Below are 26,287 nucleotides of genomic sequence, written 5' to 3'. Positions count from 1 at the left end.
CCTGCTCAATTTTCGTTGACTTTGAGTAAAATTATGGAAAGTTTTTCATAAGATCCTCTGGGGTCAATGTGTTAGCATGAGAAGCTTGATGCTGTCGGGAGAACAAGCACCCGTCTCCCGAGTGCCTCTCAGGGAAATTGTTAGATGCTGATGGCTTACGTTTCATTCCCATCACAGAAACCATCACAGGTTTAGCGATGCAATTAAAGCATTATTTTGTTTTGTTTGTTGATCACGTAGTACAAAGTAGGTGAGGAAAACGAGGACTCCGTGTACTCAGCGCGTCCGCCATTGTTTGTTTACATTGCGTGAACGGTGGGCTGTAATATCAGAAATGGATTTATTGCGTTCTGTAAAAAAGGGGGAGTGGCGTTTGTCGCATTTTGGGAAAAAAGGGAGAAAAGATGACAGAATAACACGGCGGATATTGGATTTTGCGTAAAATTAAGAATTTACTTTTAACTACTGACCTGATATAATGCTGATTTTGGCAGTAACTCATTTTTTTCAAAAATGGCGTTTATTGCGTTTTGGAACCAAACTCTTCATATATTTTTGTAAACATGCAGAATATTTGTCTAAATGGTCTAAATGATTATACATAAATAAACTAAGTTTACATATTAAGATAATTTCTAACAAAAATATTCAAAGGTTTAATCTAAAGCAAAATAGGCTCCTACAGTATGTGATATATTAGAGTCTTACGTGTAAAATAGCCCATCCATATCATTTTACTGTTTGACTGTTCAGTACTGCTCATATTTACATTTAAAAAGCAGATATAAAAGTAACTTAAAAGTTACTTTTCTAAGTAACTAATTACTTTTGATATACAGTAACTGGTAGAGTAATTCAGTTACTTTTAAAAGAAGTAACTAGTAACTGTAACTAATTACTAATTTTCAGTAACTTGCCCAACACTGCATATAATAAGCATAAGACCCGCTCTACCTAAAAAATATACATGGTTCCAGGAAAAGATATGCATTCTCCCTAAATGACATGCACACACACACACACACACACACACACACACACACACACACACACACACACACACAGTCAGGCATACATGGTTTATGGGGACTTTCCATAGACGCAATGCATTTTATACTGTCCAAACTGTTATATTCTATTCCCCTAACTTACCCCAGTCCCTAACCCCAATGTCACAAAAACCTGTTGCCAGTCTTTAATCTATGAAAAACTACCATTTAGTATGTTTTTTTAGCGTTTCAGTTTATGAGGACACTTCCTGTGTCCTCATAAACCATGGTAATAGCATAGTTAACATGTAATTATACACTATTCATGTCCTCGTAAACCACATTTGCCAACCCACACACACAGACACACGCACGGCAGACTGGCAGACAGACAGACACACAGGCACGCACGCACTTTGTCCAGTCATGTAACAGCACAACATCTACTATAATAGTAACATTACACATTTCATTCAATTTGAGGACACTGAATATTTATACTCAGTATTAATTCAGACAATCCAATACAATCAATACAGTTCAGATGTGTATTCCTTTCGTTTCTATGTTATTCCAAGTTTAGCGAAAACACAGTGGTTTATCTGATAAAATAACCTTAGCGTGTTACCTTACCTTCGCATGTATTTCTGAATGAGTCGTCTTTACAGGCGGTCTTGTTGTCATATGTAAAGTTTGACCAGATTAGAAGTTAGCTCTGACACTTTTGTTGTCAATGAGACATGTCTTCGGACCGGGTGCACCGCAAAACGTTAGCGTGTTGCTAACGAGCGAAGTCAACTGACATCAGCCAAAGCTAGATAACTAAGACTGTACAACTAAATATAATGTAAACAACCTGTTGTGAAAACGAACTTTGCTGCGGGTTTTTAAAATGCCTCTGCTGCCTGCATAGATCAATGGCTCTGGATCAACCTACCCTCCAAGATTCGCTCTGATTGGATTTCTTCCCAACTTGTCGCACAAAATGAGTAGCTCTGATTGGATCTCTTCTCCATTCGTCCCTCCCTACCATTTTCGTCTTATTTTAATTCGTTGACTAAAGTGTCAGTTATATTTCGTTACAGTCTTCGTCATCATATCTATTTTATTTAGTTTTTATTTAGTTTTCGTCCGTGAAAAAGGTTCGTTGACGAATATTTTTCGTCATCGTCATTGTCTTCATCAACGAAATTAACACTGAAGCACACAAAGTCGACCCCTCCCCAATTACAGTTGACAATTTGATCTGTGTGTGACGGACTGTTTGTCTCTATTCTCTACAGGTTGAGTGGTTGTAATATCACAGATGAAGGTTGTGTTGCTCTGACTTCAGCTCTGAGATCAAACCCATCAAACCTGAGAGATCTGGATCTGTCTGTGAATTATAAACTAAGAGATTCAGGAGTGAAGCTGATCTCTGATGTACTGAAGAATCCTGACTCTAAACTGGAGATTCTGCAGTAAGATTGTGATTATATGAGAATCACATATAGATTACAATTTCGTTGTATGTCTCTTAACAATTACAATTAAAGCTTAATTGAGTAGTGAGACTCTATAGCAGTGGTCACCAACACGTCAATCGCGATCGAACGGTCGATCTTTGACACTGCCCCTGTACAGTAGATCTCGCAAATTAAGAGAAAAAGAAGTTGGTCAAGGCCCAGACCATCAGGATCACCGGAACAATCTTCCGGCAGCCTGCCGCCTAATTTGGTCTTCTGCCAGTCAGCCGCTTTATTGCTTTTATGTAGCCAACCAAAGACAAATTTTCCGAATTTGGCATTCAAAAGAAAGATCACTAACCTATTTCACTTTACTGCGCGCGAGCACAGCATTCGTGTCACGCACGCACCACGTCCCTGCAGCACGTATAGTGTTGATTGGTGAATGGATGAGTCATAATTTGACAGGATACATTTTTTCACACAACGCACTTTTCCAATATTTTATATACACATAATGCAAAAAATGAATAGTGCTCATGTCAATTAATATAAAATTCCATACGTTTTCAGATTTAAAAAAAGAACCTTCCTTATAATAATGACTTAGTATCTTATTAAAACAAGAAACGATTATAAGGATATTTGAAAACATTACTACTTGTATTTCAACAGAGGCAGTGAAGGTAAGTTGAATGTACCAGTTCTAATAAAAAAATTAGGCTACATATCTGATCTAATGTAAATGATTTAAGGTGTCTATAAAAGACTGATTACTAAAACTTAACAATTATACATACACTTAATTTAAAAATGGTTAAAATCAGGTTTTGCATCACTCTCACTGCATTTGCAACACCACTTTTACCAGTGAATGTCGCCAGCGTGCAGTGTTCTGGCCACATTGTGCATGTTAAGTTTTAATTTTGAGAAAAATTTTCATTTTTATGAGACACTAAGTTGAAATTTTGCCTTAGTTTCTCATTATTATGAGACACTTAGTCATTATTATGAGAAAGTTTTTTATTACTACACTGTAAAAAATACTTTGCTGCCTTAAAATTGTTTGTTGAATCAACTCGGATTCACAAGTCATTTCAACTTCCTATTATTAACTTCACTAGAGATGAGTTGTTAGAACTACAGGTTAGTTGTTATAACTTATAAAATTAAGTTGACTATATTTTATAAGTTGTGACAACTCATCTCTGTTGACATGACTTGTAAATCTGAGTTGATTTAACAAAAAAATTTAAGGCAGCAAAGTATTTTTTACAGTGTATGAAATACCAAGTCATTATGATAAAGTTTCACATTGCAATGACATACCGACTGTTTGTTAAGAATGTTACGAACTTTGTCAATAAATGTTTGTTCCCTCATTTTGAAAATATAAATGAAAACATTAAATATTATGAGTTTTCTTGGCATTTGAAAATTGGATCAATGCATTTTATGTCATTCAAATATAATTAGCCTAAATTAAACACCTAAAGTTGGAGGTTCAGTCTGGGCCCTATAAAAGGGTAGATCTTTCCTTTCTTTAAGCCAGACGTTGTCATACTCAATTCTAGTCAGAATTTGAGTCTGAAACCGCTCCATTGGGCTATGATTATGGGGCGTGTCTCAACCGAAAAATGCCTCTGCACTCAATTGGATAGACCTACGACCAATCAGAGCAACGGAGTGTGTGACGTACAGTGGGGCAAAAAAGTATTTAGTCAGCTACCAATTGTTCAAGTTCTCACACTTAAAAAGATGAGAGAGGCCTGTAATTTTTGTCAAAGGTACACGTCAACTATGAGAGACAAAATGAGAAAAAAAAATCCAGAAAATCACATTGTCTGATTTTTTTAAGAATTTATTTGTAAATTATGGTGAAAAATAAGTATTTGGTCAATAACAAAAGTTTATGTCAATACTTTGTTATATACCCTTTGTTGGCAATGACAGAGATCAAACGTTTTCTGTAAGTCTCCACAAGGTTTTTACATATTGTTGCTGGTAGTTTGGCCCATTCCTCCATGCAGATCTCCTCTAGAGCAGTGATGTTTTAGGGCTGTCGCTGGGCAACTCAGATTTTCAACTCCCTCCAAAGATTTTCTATGGGGTTGAGATCTGGAGACTGGCTAGGCCACTCCAGGACCTTGAAATTATTCTTACGAAACCACTCCTTCTTTGCCCGGGCGGTATGTTTGGGATCACTGCCATACTGAAAGATCCAGCCACGTTTCATCTTCAATGCCCTTGCTGACGAAAGGAGGTTTTGAGTCAAAATCTCACGATACATGGCCCCATTCATTCTTTCCTTAACTCGGATCAGTTGTCCTGGTCCCTTTGCAGAAAAACAGACCCAAAGCATGAGGTTTCCACCCCCATGCTTCACAGTAGGTATGGTGTTCTTTGGATGCAACTCAGCATCTTTCTCCTCCAAACACAAGAAGTTGAGTTTCTACCTAAAAGTTATGTTTTGGTTTCATCTGACCATATGACATTCTCCCACTCTTCTTCTGGATCATCCAAATGCTCTCTAGCAAACTTCAGACGGGTCCGGACATGTACTGGCTTAAGCAGGTGGACACATCTGGCACTGCAGGAATTGAGTCCCTGGCTGCATAGTGTGTTACTGATGGTAGCCTTTGTTACTTTGGTCCCAGCTCTCTGCAGGTCATTCACTAGGTTCCCCCATGTGGTTCTGGGATTTTTGCTCACCATTCTGGTGATAATTTTTACCCTACGGGATGAGATCTTGCGTGGAGCCCCAGATCGAGGGACATTATCAGTGTTCTTGTATGTCTTTCATTTTCTAATAATTGCTCTCACAGTTGATTTCTTCACACCAAGCTGCTTACCTATTGCAGATTCAGTCTTCCCAGCCTGGTGCAGGTCTACAATTTTGTTTCTGGTGTCCTTTGACAGCTCTTTGGTCTTGGCCATAGTTGAGTTTGCATTCTGACTGTTTTAGGTTGTGGACAGGTGTCTTTTATACTGCTAACAAGTTCAAACAGGTGCCATTAATACAGGTAACAAGTGGAGGACAGAGGATCCTCTTAAAGAAGAAGTTACAGGTCTGTGAGAGAAAGAAATCTTGCTTTTTTGTTATTGACCAAATACTTATTTTCCACCATAAATTGCAAATAAATTCTTAAAAAATCAGACAATGTGATTTTCTGGATTTTTTTCCTCATTTTGTCTCTCATAGTTGAAGTGTACCTATGATGAAAATTACAGGCCTCTCTCATCTTTTTAAGTGGGAGAACTTGCACAATTGGTGGTTGACTAAATACTTTTTTGCCCCACTGTATGTTGAAATGGTGTCTTTTGCAGCCTGACCGAACTACTAGTTATTTCACTACAATGACACATTATGATTATACTAAGTATGAGTATCAAACGTATATCAACACCTACTATGTTTACAACATTTCATTTATATCATAACATTAAGTATTACAGTCACTTACCATTTGTACATTAGGTGAACTTCATCCACGACGATACCCATTACGTTGGCTTGAAAAATATCGGAGCCTAGCATGTCCCTCCACTTCTTATTCAACAGCCACGATTCCGGGCTTCCGAAAAGAAGCTGGCAATGACCACTAATTATATCCATCTCGTCGTGCACGCCCAGTTGCATCGCCATGATACCCATTTCAGTTGCTTCTTTAAATTGGTCCTTGGAGAAACAACAATGACAATAGGGTTTTCATGTCCCACCTAGCTGATAAATGAAACGTTTGCCGAATCCCGTAGGAATCATCTTTCCGATCAACAAATGCCTTGATTGCGTTTCTTTGTTACTCTTTTAAAATCAATGCTCTGTTGATATCTTTTAGAACAGATTCAATGTCAGAATCCACATACACATCTAAATTCTACAGTGGCAGCCATTTCGTTGTAAACAGATTCAACACACGCGTACTTTGGTGACGTGGTTGATTACGTTACTGTTGATCATCTGTCCATCATCGTATAAAGCCCACCCTGACAATTTGATTGGTTCGACCAGCTTTGGGTCTAGCATAGAAGCTTCTCAAGAGAGAAACCCCAGAACGATCTTCCCGTCCTTAAAATGTTGTGGGTGGGGCTAAGATCGGCTGGCACCCAAGCTAAGAGGTTGGTGACCACTGCTCTATAGAGATCATAACATCTGTAATGGATTTATAGGATTTTAATCAGTCATGTATTTGATAACTGAAGATTATTTTATTCATCACAACACTTAACTCTAAGAGTTAAACATAACTTGCACTGGGAATTAGACCTGTTTGAGTCGCGACTCACTCGGATCTTTAACCCGGATCTTTAAATTAACTCATGAGTCGCGAGTCTCTAGTGTCATTTACCCGGATCAGTTGAGTCCTACTACAATTCAATGTAAAACCATAAACAGCGCCACCACACACACAAACCTCTTTCAACATTATTGATGAGACTTCGCTCGCACTACAGATCCACTCGTAACCGGCTGATCTGTGCGAGAACTGACCCGAGATTCGCACTCAGAGCCGGAAACATTGCAAACTCGAGAGACCCGCGGATCCGCGCGAGCCGCGAACTGACCCGAGATTCTCACTCAGAGCCGGAAACATTGCAAACTCGAGAGATCTGCGAATCTGCTCTGACTCGAGAGTCTTTCAACTCGTAACCGGCTGATCAGCGCGAACTGTCTCTCCGCCTCTGGGGGCTGCATAAGCAGGACACTGTTTTTTTTCTATATTATTATGCTATTATTATTAGGCCTATTTTTTAAATGGTCGACCATACACACCAAACCTAAAACCTATAAGCATGTTATCTCAGAAGTGAAAGGCTTTTGTTGTGGATTTGCTTTTGAGGAGACTTCAGTCGCTCTATAGATCCACTAACCGGTTCCGGCTGATCCACGCGAATCAGCCGGTTAGTGGATCTGTAGAGGGAGTCCCATGGTCTGCGAGTCTGCAATGTTTCCGGCTCTGAGAATCTCGAGTCGCGTGGATCAGCCGGTTACAAGTGGGTCTGTACTGAGTTTCCTTGGCGATTTAGCAATACTGACTCAAGTGATTCAAGTGACTCACACAACCCGGATCACTTTAGTGAGTGACTCACAATAACCCGGATCCTTAAAAGGAGTCGAGTTTGCCAGGCCTACTGGGAATCACAAACATGAAACATTAATATTGAATGTTTAAATATAAAACCAAAATCATTCAGAAAGAGAAACAAAAGAGAAAATGTTATAATGTGTGATTCGAGGAATCAACAGTTAATTTACTTATTAATCTTACAGATGTGTTTTAGTAAAACAGAAACACACGTAAATTAAACTAAAATAAAAATGTTCATAAACATTATATGATGACAGGAAGAGAAACAAATTCAACTTACTGTAGATTTGAACTGTGTGTGAACAAACTGTGTGTCTCTGTTCTTTACAGCTTGAATAAGTGTGATATCACAGATGAAGGTTGTGTTGCTCTGACATCAGCTCTGAGATCAAACCCATCACACCTGACACATCTGGATCTGTCTCGTAATAAACTAAGTGATTCAGGAGTGAAGATGATCTCTGATGTACTGAAGAATCCTGACTGTAAACTGAAGTTACTGGAGTAAGATTATGATCTGATGCTCAGACAGAAATCACATATAGATTATAGTAAGACTATATAGAGATCATAACATCTTTAATGGATTTAAACTACACTAGTCAAGATAGCCCCCGGTTTCAAAACAATGTTGAATTTTATCTTGGTTCAGTTCACATTCACAAGGCAATATTTTCAAACAAGCCAGACTTTTGGTAAACTGGTCAGAGTGCATCTGTTCATTTTCTGTGATTCTGCTGAAATTGTGTGTGCTAAAATTTTGTGTGGCTTTTTTGTAGGTATGTTATTAGGGATGTGCCTGAAGCCGAATACGTTATTCGGAAGGGCAAGGATAATGGCTTTAAAACGAATAACGAATTCATCCGAATAACAGAAAAAATATTCGGCCAGACATAATCACGTGTTTACTGGAACAGCGCTAAATTATAAACCCCTTAAAGCATGTATAATATGTGTGTGAAGTGAATGAGTGCAATCTATAAAATGACATTTTCTGCGTGTCTCTTATTTAGAAACGCGAGCTGTTTTGAAATTAGTTTTAAAACGCTGCTAATATCAAACTTCTTTTAACCCAATTGTTAAAATTAGCCAGAAATTGTTAAAAGACCAGAAAACCTTGATAAATGCTGCACTCTGATAATAAAATATTCGTTAATAACTCTGTGTCTCCGTGACTTCGGTCACAGATGATCTTTTAATTACTTCAAGTTAAAGCAAGCTTCATTATCAATCTAGGTGAATATAAAATAAATAAGTAAATAGATAAAAATATGAAAATGTAACATTTTAAAAGCAAAATTTAAACTGAAGATTATTATGACATGAATTGCAATAAACATAAAAATAAAGTAGGTAAATAACAACTGAAAGATTTGAATTAAATCTTTCTAATTACCTTATTGTTTAAAATAATTTTGCTTGTTTTGAACTAAGTCAAAACTGACTTTTAAATAATAGAGCATACTGTTATTTGAAATTTTAAACGAATATCTGATTATTTATTAATTTAGATAAAGATTAATGAGAAAGTTTTTTTTAAACAATTTGTTCTGTTCGCGCAAATGCTGTAGGCTGTGGACATAGTTAATAATGAGCTCAGCAAGTTTGTAGTAATGCTTATTATGCTTTTGTAAATTCTTGTCAAAACCGTTGTTTTATAACTATTCTGTAAGTGCACATACTTGCGTGTCTGTGCGTTGCATTTCGAATCTGTCAGTCAGCGCGAGTCTTGTCGATCTTAATAACTTTTAAACATGAATCAGTCCCGAACTTATCTCTCTTAATATTTAAACATCAAGCAAGTCCTGCATGTTATTTTCAAATTCCTGCATGTTTTTAAACCGAAACCAAGATGTCAGACATGACACGCATCTTAGTATTAATCATTTCACTCTCAGAAAACGTATTAGATGTTTAATTAATAATTACATTAAGAAATATATAAATACTCACTGGTCATAAATATGGGCACACCTTTTTTTAATCCTCTTTGCTACCTCCATTTGCAAGGATAACAGCTCAGAAGCTGTTTCTCAATGTCAAGGATACTTCGTTGGCAGGACTGGTCCTTACAAGTCACTTCCTTCAAAGGCTAGGCGAGGCTCCTCTTTAGCATTCGGAGAACACATAAATGGAACAGGCTAGCAAGTGCAAGTCATTGCGTCATTACGTCAATAAAAAGTTGTGCTTTCGTCGCTGCATGCATAGGATTGTGGGTGATTTCAGAGCGCGAAGAGCGTGAAGGCTACACATATGCATCCTTTTCTTGTATATGGGAATTATTCGAACAAAGGACTCAGTCCTTGGTTTAAATTCTGAGGATCCTCCACATTGGAACCGTCCTTCGATAGATGTCGATGACGTAGCATCCTCAAAATTCTGGCTTCCGAGGATCCTTCCTTGACATTGAAAGTAGGAACACAATATGGTTTTGGTGCACACATGGATTAAAAAGTGCTCCATGTCTACAGTTAAATATACTGCTGGATCTTCATTCATTGTTTGTAACCTACTTTTATACCACAGGTCGTGGACATCTTATTCAGACACATGGCTTCATGGATTATATCAAATACCAAAAGATAAAATAGTCAAAATCTGACTTGCTCTGCTAGAAATCTTATAATGGGTCATGGTAAAATCTTTCATCAAGACATTGGTGCAAAACAAACATCAAAGTAAATAGAAAATGGGTCCCTGAGCCTACCAGCACTTCTACGTGCACCCAGAACATGCTTTTAGCGTACCGGAACACTCATTTGCACATCTGTTTAAATCAGAGGTTTCATTTAATCCTTTGGCTGAGCTGCCGCTTTTCAGAGCGCCCCTTCACAATGCATGCTTTGTCCCACCGAGAGCAGAGACTACATTACCCATACACGCTTGAGTTTTACAAGTAAAATGCGCATGCGTCGCTTTTGCTGCTGTCAGTGTCAACAGAGCTGTGTGTTTGTCCATAGCTGCTTGGTTAAAATGAAAATACAGTGAACACTTAATATGCCCTCCTTGTTTTAGACTCTGAGTAGTAAAAGAACAAGGTCAGAATCAGAGGACTCGCTGGCTGACATTTAGTTTAATTGCTAAACTACAAGTGAACGAAATTTCTAGGGCTGTCCTCGACTAAGGATTTACATATTCGAATCAGAATTGTTGAATCTTTTCATAGTCGACCGATAGTCGAATCATCTATGTGTGTGTGCATGGGTTGGGAGGGGGTCAGACCAGGTTCAAGTTGATAACTTTTATTTTCTTTCACAAGCAGCACACATAAACAAGTTTCTGATAAAGTGACCAAAACTGTCTTTCAAGTGATGAGCGAAGACAAAACTGACGATGCATTTATATATTTTTAAGGTAAAATGTAAGGCAACATTTGTTTAATTATTCCATTAAACATTTTAAAGCCACGATCTACAGAACATGAACATCACACAAAAAACATTTTGATAACTAAACCTAAAAATATAACAAAGGTGATCCTGCCTTGGAAACCGTGGCTAATTCAGTGTTTTTATTTAATTTGGAGATTAAGCGCGTCAAAGCAGTCATGACAAAAAAAAACGACAAATGAGAAATGACAAATAATTTGTGATTGTTACTGCTAATTATAAAAACTAAGCTTTATATACAATTCATAAAAACACTGAAATTAATGATTTTATAGACACTACGCGTTATTATTTAGCACAGAAATACCTGCTTGCTTTCACTTTGATCATCTCCATTCACTTTAGATACAGAAACAACTGATGATATTATTTATTTCAGGAATCTCTTTTCTATCATTTGAAAGTGAATATCAACCATAATATTAAATCACAAGAAAGACAGTCGTGTCAGGCATAAATATAGGTTCGGTGCAGATATTTTCCGTTTCATCACCGAAATTTAAAGAAACGGCTTACCTGTTTTGTAGTTTAACTTTTGACAAGATAACCACTATGTTTTAAATACATTTTAAAAACGTATACCCGTCGAAAACATCCGTTTTTTAATGTTTAGTTTGATGAACTTCTAAATATGAGACGAAGAGCACCTAGCACGTTCGGCTAAATTGCATGCCCATGGGTGCACTGTGCACAACTCTGATTTCACATATAACAGCTTTCTCACAATATATTAATATACAGCATATTATTATAATTCTGCAAATAATATGTGAAGTATCAGCTTTCAATAAATATTTTTAAAATGCGTTAATAAATCCAGCAACCCCTGTGACCGGGCTACACGTCCATAAGAGGTTTCTATGTTAATAAACCATTGCCTCTTTGTTTCTACATTTAAAAGAAAAAGCTGGCAATTCTGACTATACTTTCATTCTTTTAATAATTTCTTTATTTTTTTTTTATAAATCACTCTGGGTTATGTGATTTATCTATTTGGCTTGTGTTTTGTTTTCATGCACTTGAGGCATTTTGCACATTTGTTCTGCACTTTGTTACTTCTGACCTTATTTTATTAAAAAAGTGTATTTATTATAAACGTAAATTCTGATCTAATTTAAGTCTGTACATTATGGATTGCTTTTCGTTGTACAGATTTTGCACTACACTCTAAAAAATGATGTGTTGGATTTACTTAAAATATATATGCACCATTTTTGCATCACACTTTTTAAGTATTCCCAACTTTGATAGTTTTACTTAAAATTTACAAGAAAACCTGTGTTTTATTTACTTAAATTTTTAAGTAAAGAATGATGATGAACTCAAATATTTAAGTTCATATAACGCATATTTTCTTGTTTATTTTAAGTAAAATTATTCCAAGTTGGGATTGCTTAAAATATATATGCACCATTTTTGCATTACACTTTTTAAGTAAATCCAACACATATTTTAGAGTGAAGTTGGAGCAATTTAGTATACCCAATTTAGCTAATCTGCATGTTTTGGACTGTGGGAGTGTACACAGAAAGGTCTCCTGAACAAAGTCTTTGTCTGACTTAGCTTTTGCTTGAATCAGAGACCTTTTTGCTGTGAGGAAACAATGATGCGTGCTAACCCACTGTGTTGCCCTCTACACTGAGCACACACTTCTCAATCATGGTAACAATGAACAAACATAATTTTTTCAAAATAACTCTAAATACAACATATAACTAACATTAACAACAACATATCAACATAAATAAACCCAGCAAACATTAAAACAGTCATCTTTTTTAGTAAATATTAACCAAAGAAAAGAAGTGAACATGTCGCAATGCATGCTGGGAACTATTCAGACCATTGTTTTTTTTAAATTGCTTGTTCAGATTACTGAATTTGGCAAGTTGGGTAAACAAATTGGACAAAAACTTAAAACTCCAGTCAACAAATGATATTTGTTAGCAGGATGATTATGCTTATTTCATTCAGTGAACACAAATTAATGAACTGATGCCCTTCAACAAGAAAAACTTTGTTTTTTGTTAAAAGAACATTTTGAAGTTGGATTTTTTACAGGGCATGTGCTTCACAAAATGGCTACGACAGATGTCATAACTTTTGGCTGGAAAGGCATCATGGGAAATCACGTGGCTCTATAGTTACTTAAAATGTTATGCTAGATTTACTTAATTTTGATGCAATTGTTATAGTAGTTAGCATTACTTATGTTTTTTCATTTTATTTTTGGATACATTTAAGTTCACCTGGTAACTTAAATTTTTGTGTTACACATGCTAAATATGGTAAGTAGAGGTTGAAAAGTTATAAATACTAAGTTTTTTGTGTTTAATCCAATTACTTTCATAAGTTATGGTTGTTCAGCCAACGAATCGTTTTTTAGAGTGTATTGCGTGCTGGCCATGCTTGCGCATATACGGCCAAAATTAAAGGATCCTCATTTCATAACACATCTGCGACAATTCGACTGTGAGATTGGTAGTCGAATCAGGCTTCTCCTATCGATGCATCGAATCTTCGACTATTCGGGGTCACCCCTAGAAATTTCAATGAATTTGAACGACGTGCACAGGAGTTTTACCACCCGCAAAATGGAAAACAATGGGACAAAATAAAGTGATGACTTTTGAGTTTCAAATGGCCAGTATTTTGTTATTCTTGAACCCATAGACATGGTCTTGGTGTCATCTTTCTGAACAACTAGTTTTAGCATTTAACCATGTTGAAAAATGTACTTGCATATTTTTTGCACATTTTATTTATGTTCAATAGCTCTTTCTACAGTAGCTATTTTTAAGGGTATTTTTTCAAAATCCTTTTGCACATTTTATTTATGTTCAGTAGCTATTTCTAGCTCAAGCAAATCCACAAACTTATGTAAGGATTTATTATTTTTTATAAGGTCATCTGTTGACTGCTGTAGCCTATATGAAACCCCTTCAATATAGGAGGAGTCGAGTCAGCAAAAATAACCACCGGCACCAGGGGCGTTTTTTTACCGTACTGGGGTTTGGAAATGTTGTGAGCGTTTCTAACACGTTTTAATTCCTCAGATAGCCAAATGCAGCAGCAAACCAGCAACAGCAGAGAGCTCGTGAGCGCGCCCAGACGCTGATGACGTCTGCGACTGCGCTGACTGCAGCACCAGCTGCCGCCAGAATAAAAGTAATGTAATGATCAAAAGACTATCAAAACGGCGAAAATCTCCGAAAAGTGACAAAGATGCAGCACAGAATGTATAATATTGTGGATATTAAACAGATTAAAAGTCAAATAACAGATTTGGACGCTTATTTGATTTTGAGGTTGGATGCAAAATCCATTGGCTCAAAAAAACCAAGGGGGCAGGTGCCCCCTCAGTTTGAATGGGCATGACGCCTCTGACCGGCACCACCTCTTTTGTGCCACTTAATGCACTGCCAGTGAGTATTAGAGAAAATTATTTATGTAAAGCTGCTTTGAAAAAATTAAACAACTGTGAAAGGCGTTATATAAAATTGAAAATATATAAATAAAATTGAATTGAAAAGATGCACTCTGAGCAACTAAAGGAGAATTTACTCGCATGTGACTTGAATTAACAGTCCGGTCAGTTTGGAAATATTGCCTTGTGAATGCTAACCGAACCAACATGAAATTGCAACATTGTAGCAATTTAATCCCTGGTTTCGGAACAAAGCAATCGATTTACAAGTCTGAAAACCACCTAAGATGATCTTATATAAAAGGTTTTGGTCCACTTCAAATGCTAAATAGTTTATTTTAATCTCTGTGTATTTGATAACTGAAGCTGCTTTTATCACAACACTTTAACTCTAACTGAAAGTCACAAACATAAAACATTACAATTGAATTATGATTAGAATAAAGTAAAACACTACAATTATTCAGAAATAAAAACATAACAGAAAATCTTGTTATGTCTGATGAGAGGAATCTAATTTCATTACTGTATAAAAAATAATCACACAGTTATATATATTAAACATAAATTGAAGATGTTTGTTTACTTGTAAATCTTACTGATGTGTTTCAATAAATCACAAACACACATAAAACTAAAATAAAAATGTCCATAAACACTAAATGATGAAAGGAAGATAAACAAATTCAACTCACTGTAGATTTGATCTGTGTCTGAACATACTGTGTGTTTCTGTTGTCTACAGGTTGTGTGGTTGTAATTTAACAGATGAAGGATGTGTTGCTCTGACTTCAACTCTTAGATCAAACCCATCACACCTGACACATCTGGATCTGTCTGATAATAATCTAAGAGATTCAGGAGTGAAGTTTATCTCTGATGTACTGAAGAATCCTGACTGTAAACTGAAGATACTAAAGTAAACTCTCTTACTTTTACAAATGGTTGCTTAAAGATGTTTTATATTTGATTAAAAATAGGCAGTGTAAGATTAAAATAAATATTTAACATAAAATTAAAATGTATCAAAAATGGATTGTTTGCTTGTTATTTTATATTATTTTGGATTTTAATGTGATTCCTGTCAGTTTTTGTTGTTATATGAGAGACTGACGTTTGTGTCTCTGTTCCCTACAGGTTGTGGTGTTTTAATATTACAGCTGAAGGGGATGCTGCTCTGACTTCAAACTACTTACATGTGACAAAACTGAATTATATTAATGTAGGAGATACAGAAGTGAAGCTGATCTCTGATGTACTGAGGAATCCTGACTGCAAACTACAGATACTGGAGTAAGATAATTTCTAATAATGACTTAAATAATTATTTAACACGATTGTGATAGTATAATAAACCCCACCGATGGTACAGAAACACAATTTTAGCTTAAACTATCAGTTTCAGGAACTTTGTACAACACTCATAAGGTTCAAGATATTTATAGTTATGTGATAAACAACCTGAAGAGTCAACAAAAATACATAAATTCAACAAGTCTATTAAAATGTAAATGTCAAGAAATTTTCATCATAGTTGTCATCATTATGGATTAGTTTTTATTTTCAAAACTATGACGAAAATTTTTTGTCAACGAAATTAACACTGGTGCCAACCTTTATACATGTGTGTACATATTTGCACAATCTGTGAACCAATATGTGTTTTAACATTACGGGGGGGGGGGGGGGGGGGCTACTATTCTAAGAAAAAAAATAGGACTGGCCTGCTCCACTGTGCTCTGGCCCTAATAAATTCTAAGGAAAATTCTAAGGGTGCTCGGGCCCTAATGTTATTAAACCCAGCAAAAATAATAAGGCAGTGGCCTGCTCCTCAGTGCTCAGGCCCTAATAAAAAAACAAAAGAAAATTAATGTTGATCTGATGTGTGTGTTGTGATCTGAGAAGGTGACATTTGTATCTGTGTTCTCTACAGGTTGTCTAAGTGTAATATCACAGATGAGGGTTGTGTTGCTCTGACTTCAGCTCTGCGATCAAACCAATCACACCTGACACATCTGGATCTGTCTGATAATAAACTCACAGATTCAGGAGTGAAGCTGATCTCTGATGTACTGAAGAATCCTGACTGTAAACTAAAGATACTGAAGTAAGATTGTGATCTGATGTTCAGACAGAAATCACATATAGATTATACTGAGACTATATAGAGATCATACATCTGTTAAAGGCGGAGTCCACGATGTTTGAAAGCCAATGTTGATATTTGAAATCACCTAAACAAACACGCCCCTACCCCAATAGAATCTGGACCTTCTGTTGATAGACCCGCCCCACACATACGCAACCCGGCAAGGATGTCGGTTAGTAGACATGCTCCTTACTGCTGATTGGCTATAAGTGTGTTTTGGTAGTCGGCCCGTCTCCTTTTCCAAAGCGTTTTTCAAACATCGTGGACTCCACCTTTAATGGATTTATAGTATTTTAATTTAATCTTTGTACTGTATTTGATAACAGTGGATTTTAGTTCCTCATAGCGCTAAATGTTACAGAAAACATACGAATAATATTGAATTTTCTGTGAATTGATTTTTATCAATTGTGGCAACGATCTTTAAACATTAGCTCAATGGGAAATAACAGGTTGAGCCAATTGAAAATAAGAAACCATGTTTTTGCCCAATTAACTTTTTTTTAATTTTGGTAGCATTCTTATTTTAAGTTACCCAAACTGAAAATGTATATTGGTAAAATTATATTGGTAAGGAACCATGCTGAATTGTTTATTCCCCATTGTCCTAATAGAAAAAGAAACACTCAAACTATTTTGTAACATTTTATTCATTTTTATTTATTTTAATACCTTAAAATTGTAAACATACAGAAATGGTCTGCATACAATTGCACAATAGACATTAGAAAATAATTATTTTTAATAATAAATTTTATACAATAACAGTCACAAATATTTTGTGAAAATTTAAATAAAATGTAAGTAACTGAGTGTACCTTCCCAAGGGACGATTTCCTGGACAGGGCTTATCCTAGTTCCAGACTAAAAAGCATGTTTAAGCTGTCTTAATTTAAAATCATCTTTCACCGACATATCTTAACCAATATCAATGCCCTTGTTTTGTCTCAAGATGCACACCAGTAATGTTTTTTATAAGGTTCGTTTGTAAAAACTACCTCCTAATATAACTAAGGCCTAGTCCTCTAGATTGATCTAGACCCTGTACGGGAAAACGCCCGAGTGTTCAGTAAAGCTTCACATAGATTTTAGTACTCAAAGCTCATGGAACCGCCACCTAACAATTCAAATGTTAAACATGTAAAACATTTTACAAATAGGCCTATCTCCAAAAACATCTATATAAACGTGAGGAGGGTTCCTCACCCAACGTTAATCACAATTTCACTTGAATTTAACATTCTCACACTAAGAGCTTATGAAACTACTTTAAACACTTTAAACAATGCCTCATAACAGTTTAAACATTAAACACCTAAAACATTCTACAAATTAAAGGCATATAGTCTCACAATATTTTCCAGCACAACCGGCTCACTGGAAATGAATCTTGACATGGATCAGCAACTGTTCAGAGTTTCACGAATTCCCATTTTCATGTCACGTGTGTAAATCTCCAAAGCCTTGCTACTCTATAAGAAGTAAAAAATTATCACTGAGTGTTCATGTACCAAATGAAGCCAAATTTAATAAATAAAACCAGATCAATACAGAATATCCTCGAAGTTTACACTTCTGAACATAAAAAACGGCTGCTCTTAGCTATATTGCTGTTCAACATTATGAAAATAAAACAATTTTAATATAGAAGTACAGTTATTTTGGTATTGGACATTTTTCATTACTTTATTATAGTTTGACTGAAAATATCCTTTAGTGAGACTATGGTAAATATGTGGTTATGTGGTTATCCAACACAAACAATAGTAAAACTATGGTTAATTTTCTAAGAGATTAATTGTTCAAGCAAACCGATAGGTACTAATGTTAAGCTACTTCGTGTTGGTTTTATATTCGATTACTTACAGTACAGTTAAAGCGCTGATTATTTAAACATCTCATCCGTTTTGGGCGGTGTCCTTGCACTTATTTGAGACTCGCGCCGTTGAGAATCGCCTGCAGCTTTACAACACCAGCTGATAGAGAGCGTCCTTTTAATATCTACCCCTCGTGGGTTTCCAGATGCAAGATGACGACGGCAGCATGCGCGGCGCAGATCGATTGACACATGAGATCAATGTATCGCGAGAGTTATAAGCTTTTGAATGGCTCTCGCGGAACTTTGATGTCATGGGTTGATTTGTCTGCGCAGTGCTGCATACGGTCGAATACTTGTAAACAATGCGTCCTTTTCGTTACGTCCAGGCTAAATACAGATGCCCCTACACTTGTAATATATTCATTAATTAAAAAACACGGCAATTTCTCTCTAGAAATGTGCAGGTTGCAAGCAGCCTTTCATGTCTATGTGTGCACGTGTGCGGGCGCGGCGCAGCGACTCTTAATAAAAATAACGCACATAAATCTTGAAAAAGCTAACAGTTTTCACACAATTATGTTATATAAGAAATATAAATATAATATACTCACTGTGAAAGTTGTAGTGGCCTTGCCATTTCATCGCTGAATGAAGCGTTAGCTCGGTGCGTTACACTGAGGAGAAAACATATCAGTTTTATAACAAACATCGTATAACTACTAACCTAGTCTCTCAATCAATCAGTACATTCACAATAAAGTTAAACACTCGTTTCAAAACATTAAAACAATCGGAAAATCTGTCTTGCTTTCAGTTCCTCTGGCTCGGCAATATGCTTTTTGTTTGTATGCTGTAATTATTCCGATTTTCACTCAGTTTAACTTGAAAATGACTTTAAAAATACTTAAAAATGACTTAAATGTAAATATTTAAGTACTTACCATAACTTTATTGTAGAAAATGTCGACCATCAACTCCCGCGTATCCACACTGAAGCCAATTATTTTCAGGTGCATGCCCATACGTTTTTTTGTCTCAAACTACATTCAGTCAACTCAGATTTTTCATTTGACACGATGAATTGGCTGAGCAGAGTTTAATATGTTCTGTGAATATACATTTTTGTTTTACCACAATACCATGGGTTTTAATTACCACAATGCATATTTTTGTTTGGGGAGAATTATTTGAAAGCAATATGTTTAGTCAATACTTAACTTTCAGTTTCCACAATTTTTTAAAATATTAATTTTTTTACAGTGTATACTTGTAAATCTTATTGATTTGTTTCCATAAAACACAAACACACATAAATGAAACTAAAATGAAAATGTTCATAAACACTAAATGATGACAGGAAGAGAAACAAATTCAACTCACTGTAGATTTGATCTGTGTGTGAACAAACTGTGTGTTTCTGTTCTCTACAGCTTGAATAAGTGTGATATCACAGATGAAGGTTGTGTTGCTCTGTCTTCAGCTCTGAGATCAAACCCATCACACCTGAGAGATTTGGATCTGGCTATGAATAATCTTAGAGATTCAGGAGTGAAGCTGATCTCTGATGTACTGAAGAATCCTGACTGTAAACTGAAGATACTGAAGTACGATTATGATCTAATGCTCAAACAGTGAAACTATTTATAGATAATAACATTTGTAATGGTATTATAGCTTTTTAATCTAAGTAATGGCTTTGATAACTGAAGTCATTTAACATTCATCTGGGGCTGTGATGGTTGTCATAACCACCACACAACCGCAGTGGTGAAGTGGGACCCACGGTGGTGTCTATGTCACAAAAAATTACAAATATGAATTACAGTCTCACACAACAAGATATCTTCAAGTTCACATGAACACAAATATGCCAGCAGACTCCAAGTTAGTGGGCTATTTGCAAGAGGAGGCAACTGATATCAGTGATGAGGCAACAATGAGGCAATATATTCTCTCTTGGTCACTCAAGGTTGATAAAAAGTATCAATCTGCACTACTAGTACACAAGCTATCAAAACATGTTTTCAGTGTGGCTGCAAATATTATAACCACAAAAAGATTTCTCAGTTGAACCAAGTGTTGTTTTACGGATGGAAGTGCAACAGCATAGGCGCCAATCCAGTGGGTGCTCCGGGGCTAGGCTTGAGGACCCACCAAAATGGCCAAGTACATATGCTCAGTTGCTTCACATTTCCCATTTAAAATCACACGGAAAACGTGACTGCGCCATTTTCCTCCTGTTCAAAGCGCGTAGGCACTCCAGAGTCTCTGTCGTTGCTAGGTAATTTGATGTTGTGACGAACACCCACCGGTGGAAAAAATCAAGCACTTATGAACATGCACGTTTTTAAGAAATGTATATCTGATCCTTGTTTACATTTTCATATTTTTAATTATATTTATGCATTATATATAAGCTTATAAGCATCAGTGCCTGCATACACATACCCTCCCACACACATTCTATGACCACAGCACCATCACGGTCAATTGGTGCATTGCCACTGTCACAGCCTTAAATTCATCACAATATTTTAACTCGTACTGAAAGTCACATCTTTTGATAAATAAAACATATAAATTGAATTATGTTTGGGGATAAAAGCAAAAATCATTCATAAAGAGAATAATAAGACAAAGGTTATAATGTGTGATTAGAAGACTCAACAGTTTATTTCCTTGTAAATCTCGATGTTTTTCAGTAAAACACAAACACACATAAATGAAACTAAAATGAAAATGTCCATAAACACTAAATGATGACAGGAAGAGTAACACATTCAAATCACTGTAGATTTGATCTGTGTGTGAACAAACTGTGTGTTTCTGTTCTCTACAGCTTGTATAAGTGTTATATCACAGATGAAGGTTGTGTTGCTCTGACATCAGCATTGAGATCAAACCCATCACACCTGACACATCTGGAGCTGTCTAATAATAAACTAAGAGATTCAGGAGTGAAGTTGATCTCTGATGTACTGAAGAATCCTGACTGTAAACTGGAGAGACTAAAGTAAGACCATCTCTCTGATAGTCACGCATGTACTGAGGATTAGTTAAACATGCAGGGAACTACACTAACCTTTTCCACTGGTGGCACTTGCACTACTGACTTTTTCAGTTACTGGCGCAAAACATGATTTGGTCGCACAAATAAGTTATATTAAGCCGTTCTGGATAATATGAACAATAATGAAACTGTATTGAATACAGATCTGCTTTTTATTTTACTTGCCATCTTTTAAACCACATGCCTGTTGCAGTGTTTCTGACAGATATGAAATTTACTTGTGGTGGTAAATGGTGAAAAGGGCAATCATTACCCACCAACAAAAAATGGTCTACAATATGCTACAATATGTGACACAGAACTAATAATGTATGACACAACACAATATTTTGATTTTTTGAACTTTAATATTAATTTCACATCATAGTTCATTAATCCAACCACCCCAAACTTTCTTTGCCATGCACAAAGCTGTTTCTCAAAGCACCACAAAACACTTGGCTGTTTTTGAACTGATATATGAAGAAATTAGATGACCCCTTTTATCAAACTCAATATAATACAATACTATGTATAGTAAATTAATAGACAGTGCAGGTCTATAGATTATAAATGTGACTGATGTTATAATATAATGGTTATAATTTCTATTAGAAGGCACTTTTACTGCTTCTGCTTTATCTTTCTATTTCTCCCTTGCTGAATAAAAAAGCTTAATCCACTCATTATTTCAGATTTAAAAGTCTACTTGTTGTCCCGGTGACGGGTGACTTTACATTACAGCTTTGCGTTTATTATATCTTGAGTCAGCTTGAACTTTGCTCGTTCAGTGCAATGGGCTTGACATTAGCATTGCTTTTTTGCTACCATCTCTGTGCAAACTTTTTAGATTTTAGAAAAGATATGGTTTATTAATAATAAGATTATAAAAAATAGATGAAAGAAAATGCAGAGTGTGGTCATAACAAAAGACAGTTGTTATCGCCATAGAAACCGCAGGCACGCTGAAACTGCACACGAGTTTTAGCGCGTTAGCGCTCACGGCCGTTCTCTGATCGTCTCTGGTTTTACACATAATTGGGACCCGAAGTACTTAAACCAGGACCGACCTGGACCCGACCGACCATTTAAAAAAGATAAACCCGGAACCGTATGAGTCCCGCGTCCTCCTTGAAGACCTAATGGTAAAACTCTGCTTAAGTTCAGAAACATGCAAGGATACAATGTGACAGTGACACTGAGCTTGCTTTGCGTCGCACCCAATTCATTGAGAAACAGAGAGCATGCGAACGCACAGCGAACTCATCGGGAGAGACACAACATGCTCAGAGGCGATTCTAGAGTCTATGGGGGCCCTAAGCAAAAATTCCTAGGAGGCCCTTCTGATCAGTGTTCTGAGCTATAGCTGCAATTCTATTTAGTCTCCCCGTTAGTTAGATTAAAGTAAGTACTGTTCAAAAGTTTAGGGACACTTGACTAAAATGTTAAATATGAATCATAGATCAAGAACAAATCAAGAACAAAAAATAAAAAAGAACAAAGTTGCACATTAATTAAGGTCTAAAATTAGTCTTTATTTTATGAATTAAATATAATTGTTCAGTTTTATAGTAAGTATAATTTTTTTATATATTTATTTTTATTTTTAAAGCTACAGAAGTGATTTTCTCTTGTCTTGGGTTGTTTAATTAACATAAATAACAGACTTAAATAGGTTAATTGAGGTTACTGTCTCTTTAAGACCAAATAAGCACAGACTGGTTTCTGTTTCTAATTTATACATACACTAGATTAGTAGATTAGACATAAAGAAATGTTTTTATTAAAAAATAATACTGTGGAGGTCATTTTGTTTGTATGTGCCCTGTCAAAAACAAAGATTTTTATGTTTGCTTGCTTTTTGAAACGCGTCTCTCCGTGTATGCACTACTGAGTGCACTTAAATGTGCGCACCAGGGGCGTTGCTAGACATAAAGGTCTGGGGCACTTTTTTGCTGACTTTTTTTGAAAGCCTGCCGTGTGCAAGAAGTGTGCAACACTTCTATACAATGTCCTTTGCTTAACCCACTATTCTACAGTGCAACAGTTACTGTGAAAGATACATATATACAAGTGTAATCTTCATCATCCGGTTAGTAGATCTATAGAGCGACTGAAGTCTCCTCAAAAGCAAATCCACAATAAAAGCCTTTCACTTCTGAAATAACATGCTTATAGGTTTTAGGTTTGGTATGGATGGTCGACCATTTAAAAAATAAGCCTAATAATCAGTGATGCCGGTAACGCGTTACTTAGTAACGCGTTACTCTAATTTTACCACTTTTTTTAGTAACGAGTAATCTAACGCGTTAATGTTTCCAAACCAGTAATCAGATTAAAGTTACTTATCCAAGTCACTGTGCGTTACTATTTTTTAAATTTTCCTTAGTAAAATATATATTTTCTTGTATATTTCTTCTTGCGTCTCGGGAAGTGAAGTCAGGTGTGCGACAAGTCACGTTTTCAGCACGAGGACAATTCAGGTCACGTGTAAGCGACACAAACGTAAACAACGTACAATGGAGAGAGAAGAGAGATGCAGCTACAAAAACACTACGTCAAATTTAAAAAAACAAAAAAAAACATTTGGAGTCGCGGCACGGCGCAGACAGTCAAACTAAGAGCAAGTCCCACATAGTCCCACCCGATGATGCGAAGCAGTGAGCAGGAGTTCATCCACTACCCAAACAACAAAAGCTGGACTTCAGTGCAAAACCAGTAAGTGTGGGAGAGTTGAAGAACGAAAGTAACAAAGCGATTTTCTCCGAGCCCTGATAACATCTAAATCTCACTATGACAGCATATTAGCACATAACCTCTGAAAGAGTTGACAAATATCGCGTTATTTACTCACCGATTTCCACGTGTAGATCCAGAACTGTGTTTTCAACCATGATAAGTACATTCCAAAAGCGGTCTTTTTTTCTTACAACGCGTTGTGTTTCTCGTTTCATGTGTTACAATACTGATAAATCTACAAGGTATTTACTATATAACATCCTGAAGACTTCTCAGTTTTTCAAAATAAAAGTAAGTCGAGTTTATAGAGTAAGTAGATCCTGTCGGGTCAAAAGTAACACTTGTTAGTTTTGTCCCGCTGCTAATACTGTGTATAATATGGTAAAAAATTGATATTATTCTAATTTGATTTAATTTTATTTTCATAGTGTTCAAACTATTGAATTTTTTTTTAGTCTCAGCAATTTAAGTTTGTACTGTTGGTTGCTTTTGAAACATTTGATAAAACTGAAATTTAAAATAAAAATGTAATTTAATTATTTTTTACAAAGATAAATGACAAAATAAGTTTGCAGTTACATATTAAAGAGGTCATAGTAATATATATTTAATAAAAACAAGTGTAACACAAAAATCTATCATGTTTTGTTGTGTTACTTTTGACCCACCTGTGTGTTACTTTCGTCCCTGCTGTCAAGGTCAAAAGTAACAATTCACTACTCTTGTTTAAAGTGAAATTATACAGAAGTCGTTTTACATTTGTTCAAAATTCCAGATGGTTTTGATAGACCACACTTGTGAGTTATTGACCACAACAAAAATATATCTCTGTCTAAAACATTAACTTTTAAAATTAAGTTTTTCTGAAAATGGCCCCTGCTCACCCCTATTTATGTTAAGTGAAGTCAAGAAAGACTCATATATATATATATATATATATATATTTTAGTTTTTTAAAACACAACAGTTCAACTTAAAATGTCAGGAGATACATTGTTGACGTTACTGTTAAAAATGCACTTCCAATAAAGTGAGTGTTGGCAAAACCGGTTGTCATTTTTAATGTTGAGGCAGTGGGGGTGTTGGCAGCTACTGGAATGTAACTAACAAAGTAACTTGTAATCTAACTTAGTTACTTTTAAAATCAAGTAATCTGTAAAGTAACTTAGTTACTTTTTAAAGGAGTAATCAGTAATCAGTAATCAGATTACTTTTTCAAAGTAACTGTGGCATCACTGCTAATAATATAGAGAAAATACTGTGAAAAAAACTGTGTCCTGATTATGTAGCCCCCCGAGCCGGAGAGTATCGAGTCTGCAATGTTTCCGGCTCTGATTCGAGAGACAGTTCGCGCGGATCAGCCGGTTACGAGTTGAGAGATTCTCGAGTCAGAGCAGATTCACATGTCTCTGGAGTCCGCATTGTTTCCGGCTCCGAGTGAGAATCTCAGGTCAGTTTGCGGCTCACGCGGATCAGCAGGTCTCTCAAGTTTGCAGTGTTTCCGGCTGTAGGGGGAGCGAAGTCTCATTAATAATGTTGAAAGAGGTTTGTGTGTGTGGTGGGGCTGTTTATGGTTTTATATTGAATTGTAGTAGGACTCAACTGATCCAGGTTAATGATACTAGAGACTCGTGACTCATGAGTTAATTTAAAGATCCGATTGAAAAATCAGAGTGAGTCACGACTCAAACAGGTCTACTGTACACATACAGTAATGCAGAACATTTGGTGAAAGGGCAATAATAATGAAATGCATCTATGTTACATTCATTTCAGGAAGCTTCTTGTACTTTTCTTAGTTTCAGGTAATTAAAGCTTCTGGTTGCAAAGCTGTTGGAGTTTTTGACTGAATCAATAATAATTTAGCACGTATTTGGCTTTATTCCCCAATATTAGCTCTCATTGTCTTTGATCAAAGGCAATGATTTTGTCCAGGGATCGTAAAATCGAAATGCTTAAAAAATGGGTCATATCTACCGCATTCATCTGATCTTGCCCTTCCAACATCCACTCCGTTAAATCCATGTTAGTAACGAACGTGCTTGCAGCGGGATAATATCATTTAACCAGAAACAACTTTTCATTTCTTTCTGATTGCCTGGTAGGATGCATTTATTGGTGTGTATGATTTCATGCAGTGCTGCAAGAGCCGACATCAGAGTAACAAGATAATGATTTGAAATTAGCCTCC

General features: G+C 36.0%; 1 protein-coding gene across 2 annotated transcripts in view; it reads left to right on the top strand.

Moving 5' to 3' along the window:
- Positions 1-26,287, top strand: part of LOC141363261 (NACHT, LRR and PYD domains-containing protein 3-like) — an 82,219-nt gene that overhangs the window by 42,795 nt on the left and 13,137 nt on the right. Inside the window, exons 7-13 of one of the 2 annotated variants that reach the window (XM_073865874.1) lie at positions 2,273-2,449; positions 7,855-8,028; positions 15,086-15,259; positions 15,478-15,633; positions 16,274-16,447; positions 19,739-19,912; positions 21,148-21,321. In XM_073865874.1, coding sequence (XP_073721975.1) covers positions 2,273-2,449; positions 7,855-8,028; positions 15,086-15,259; positions 15,478-15,633; positions 16,274-16,447; positions 19,739-19,912; positions 21,148-21,321 — 1,203 coding nt within the window. The remainder of the gene's footprint in view (positions 1-2,272; positions 2,450-7,854; positions 8,029-15,085; positions 15,260-15,477; positions 15,634-16,273; positions 16,448-19,738; positions 19,913-21,147; positions 21,322-26,287) is intronic. The other variant, XM_073865875.1, reaches the window with a different exon arrangement.

The sequence above is a fragment of the Misgurnus anguillicaudatus genome, unplaced genomic scaffold (assembly GCF_027580225.2).
Source record: "Misgurnus anguillicaudatus unplaced genomic scaffold, ASM2758022v2 HiC_scaffold_33, whole genome shotgun sequence".
Taxonomy (NCBI): Eukaryota; Metazoa; Chordata; class Actinopteri; order Cypriniformes; family Cobitidae; genus Misgurnus; species Misgurnus anguillicaudatus.
The sequence above is the reverse complement of the archived record's forward strand: the minus strand, read 5'-3'. Positions and strand labels throughout refer to the sequence as shown.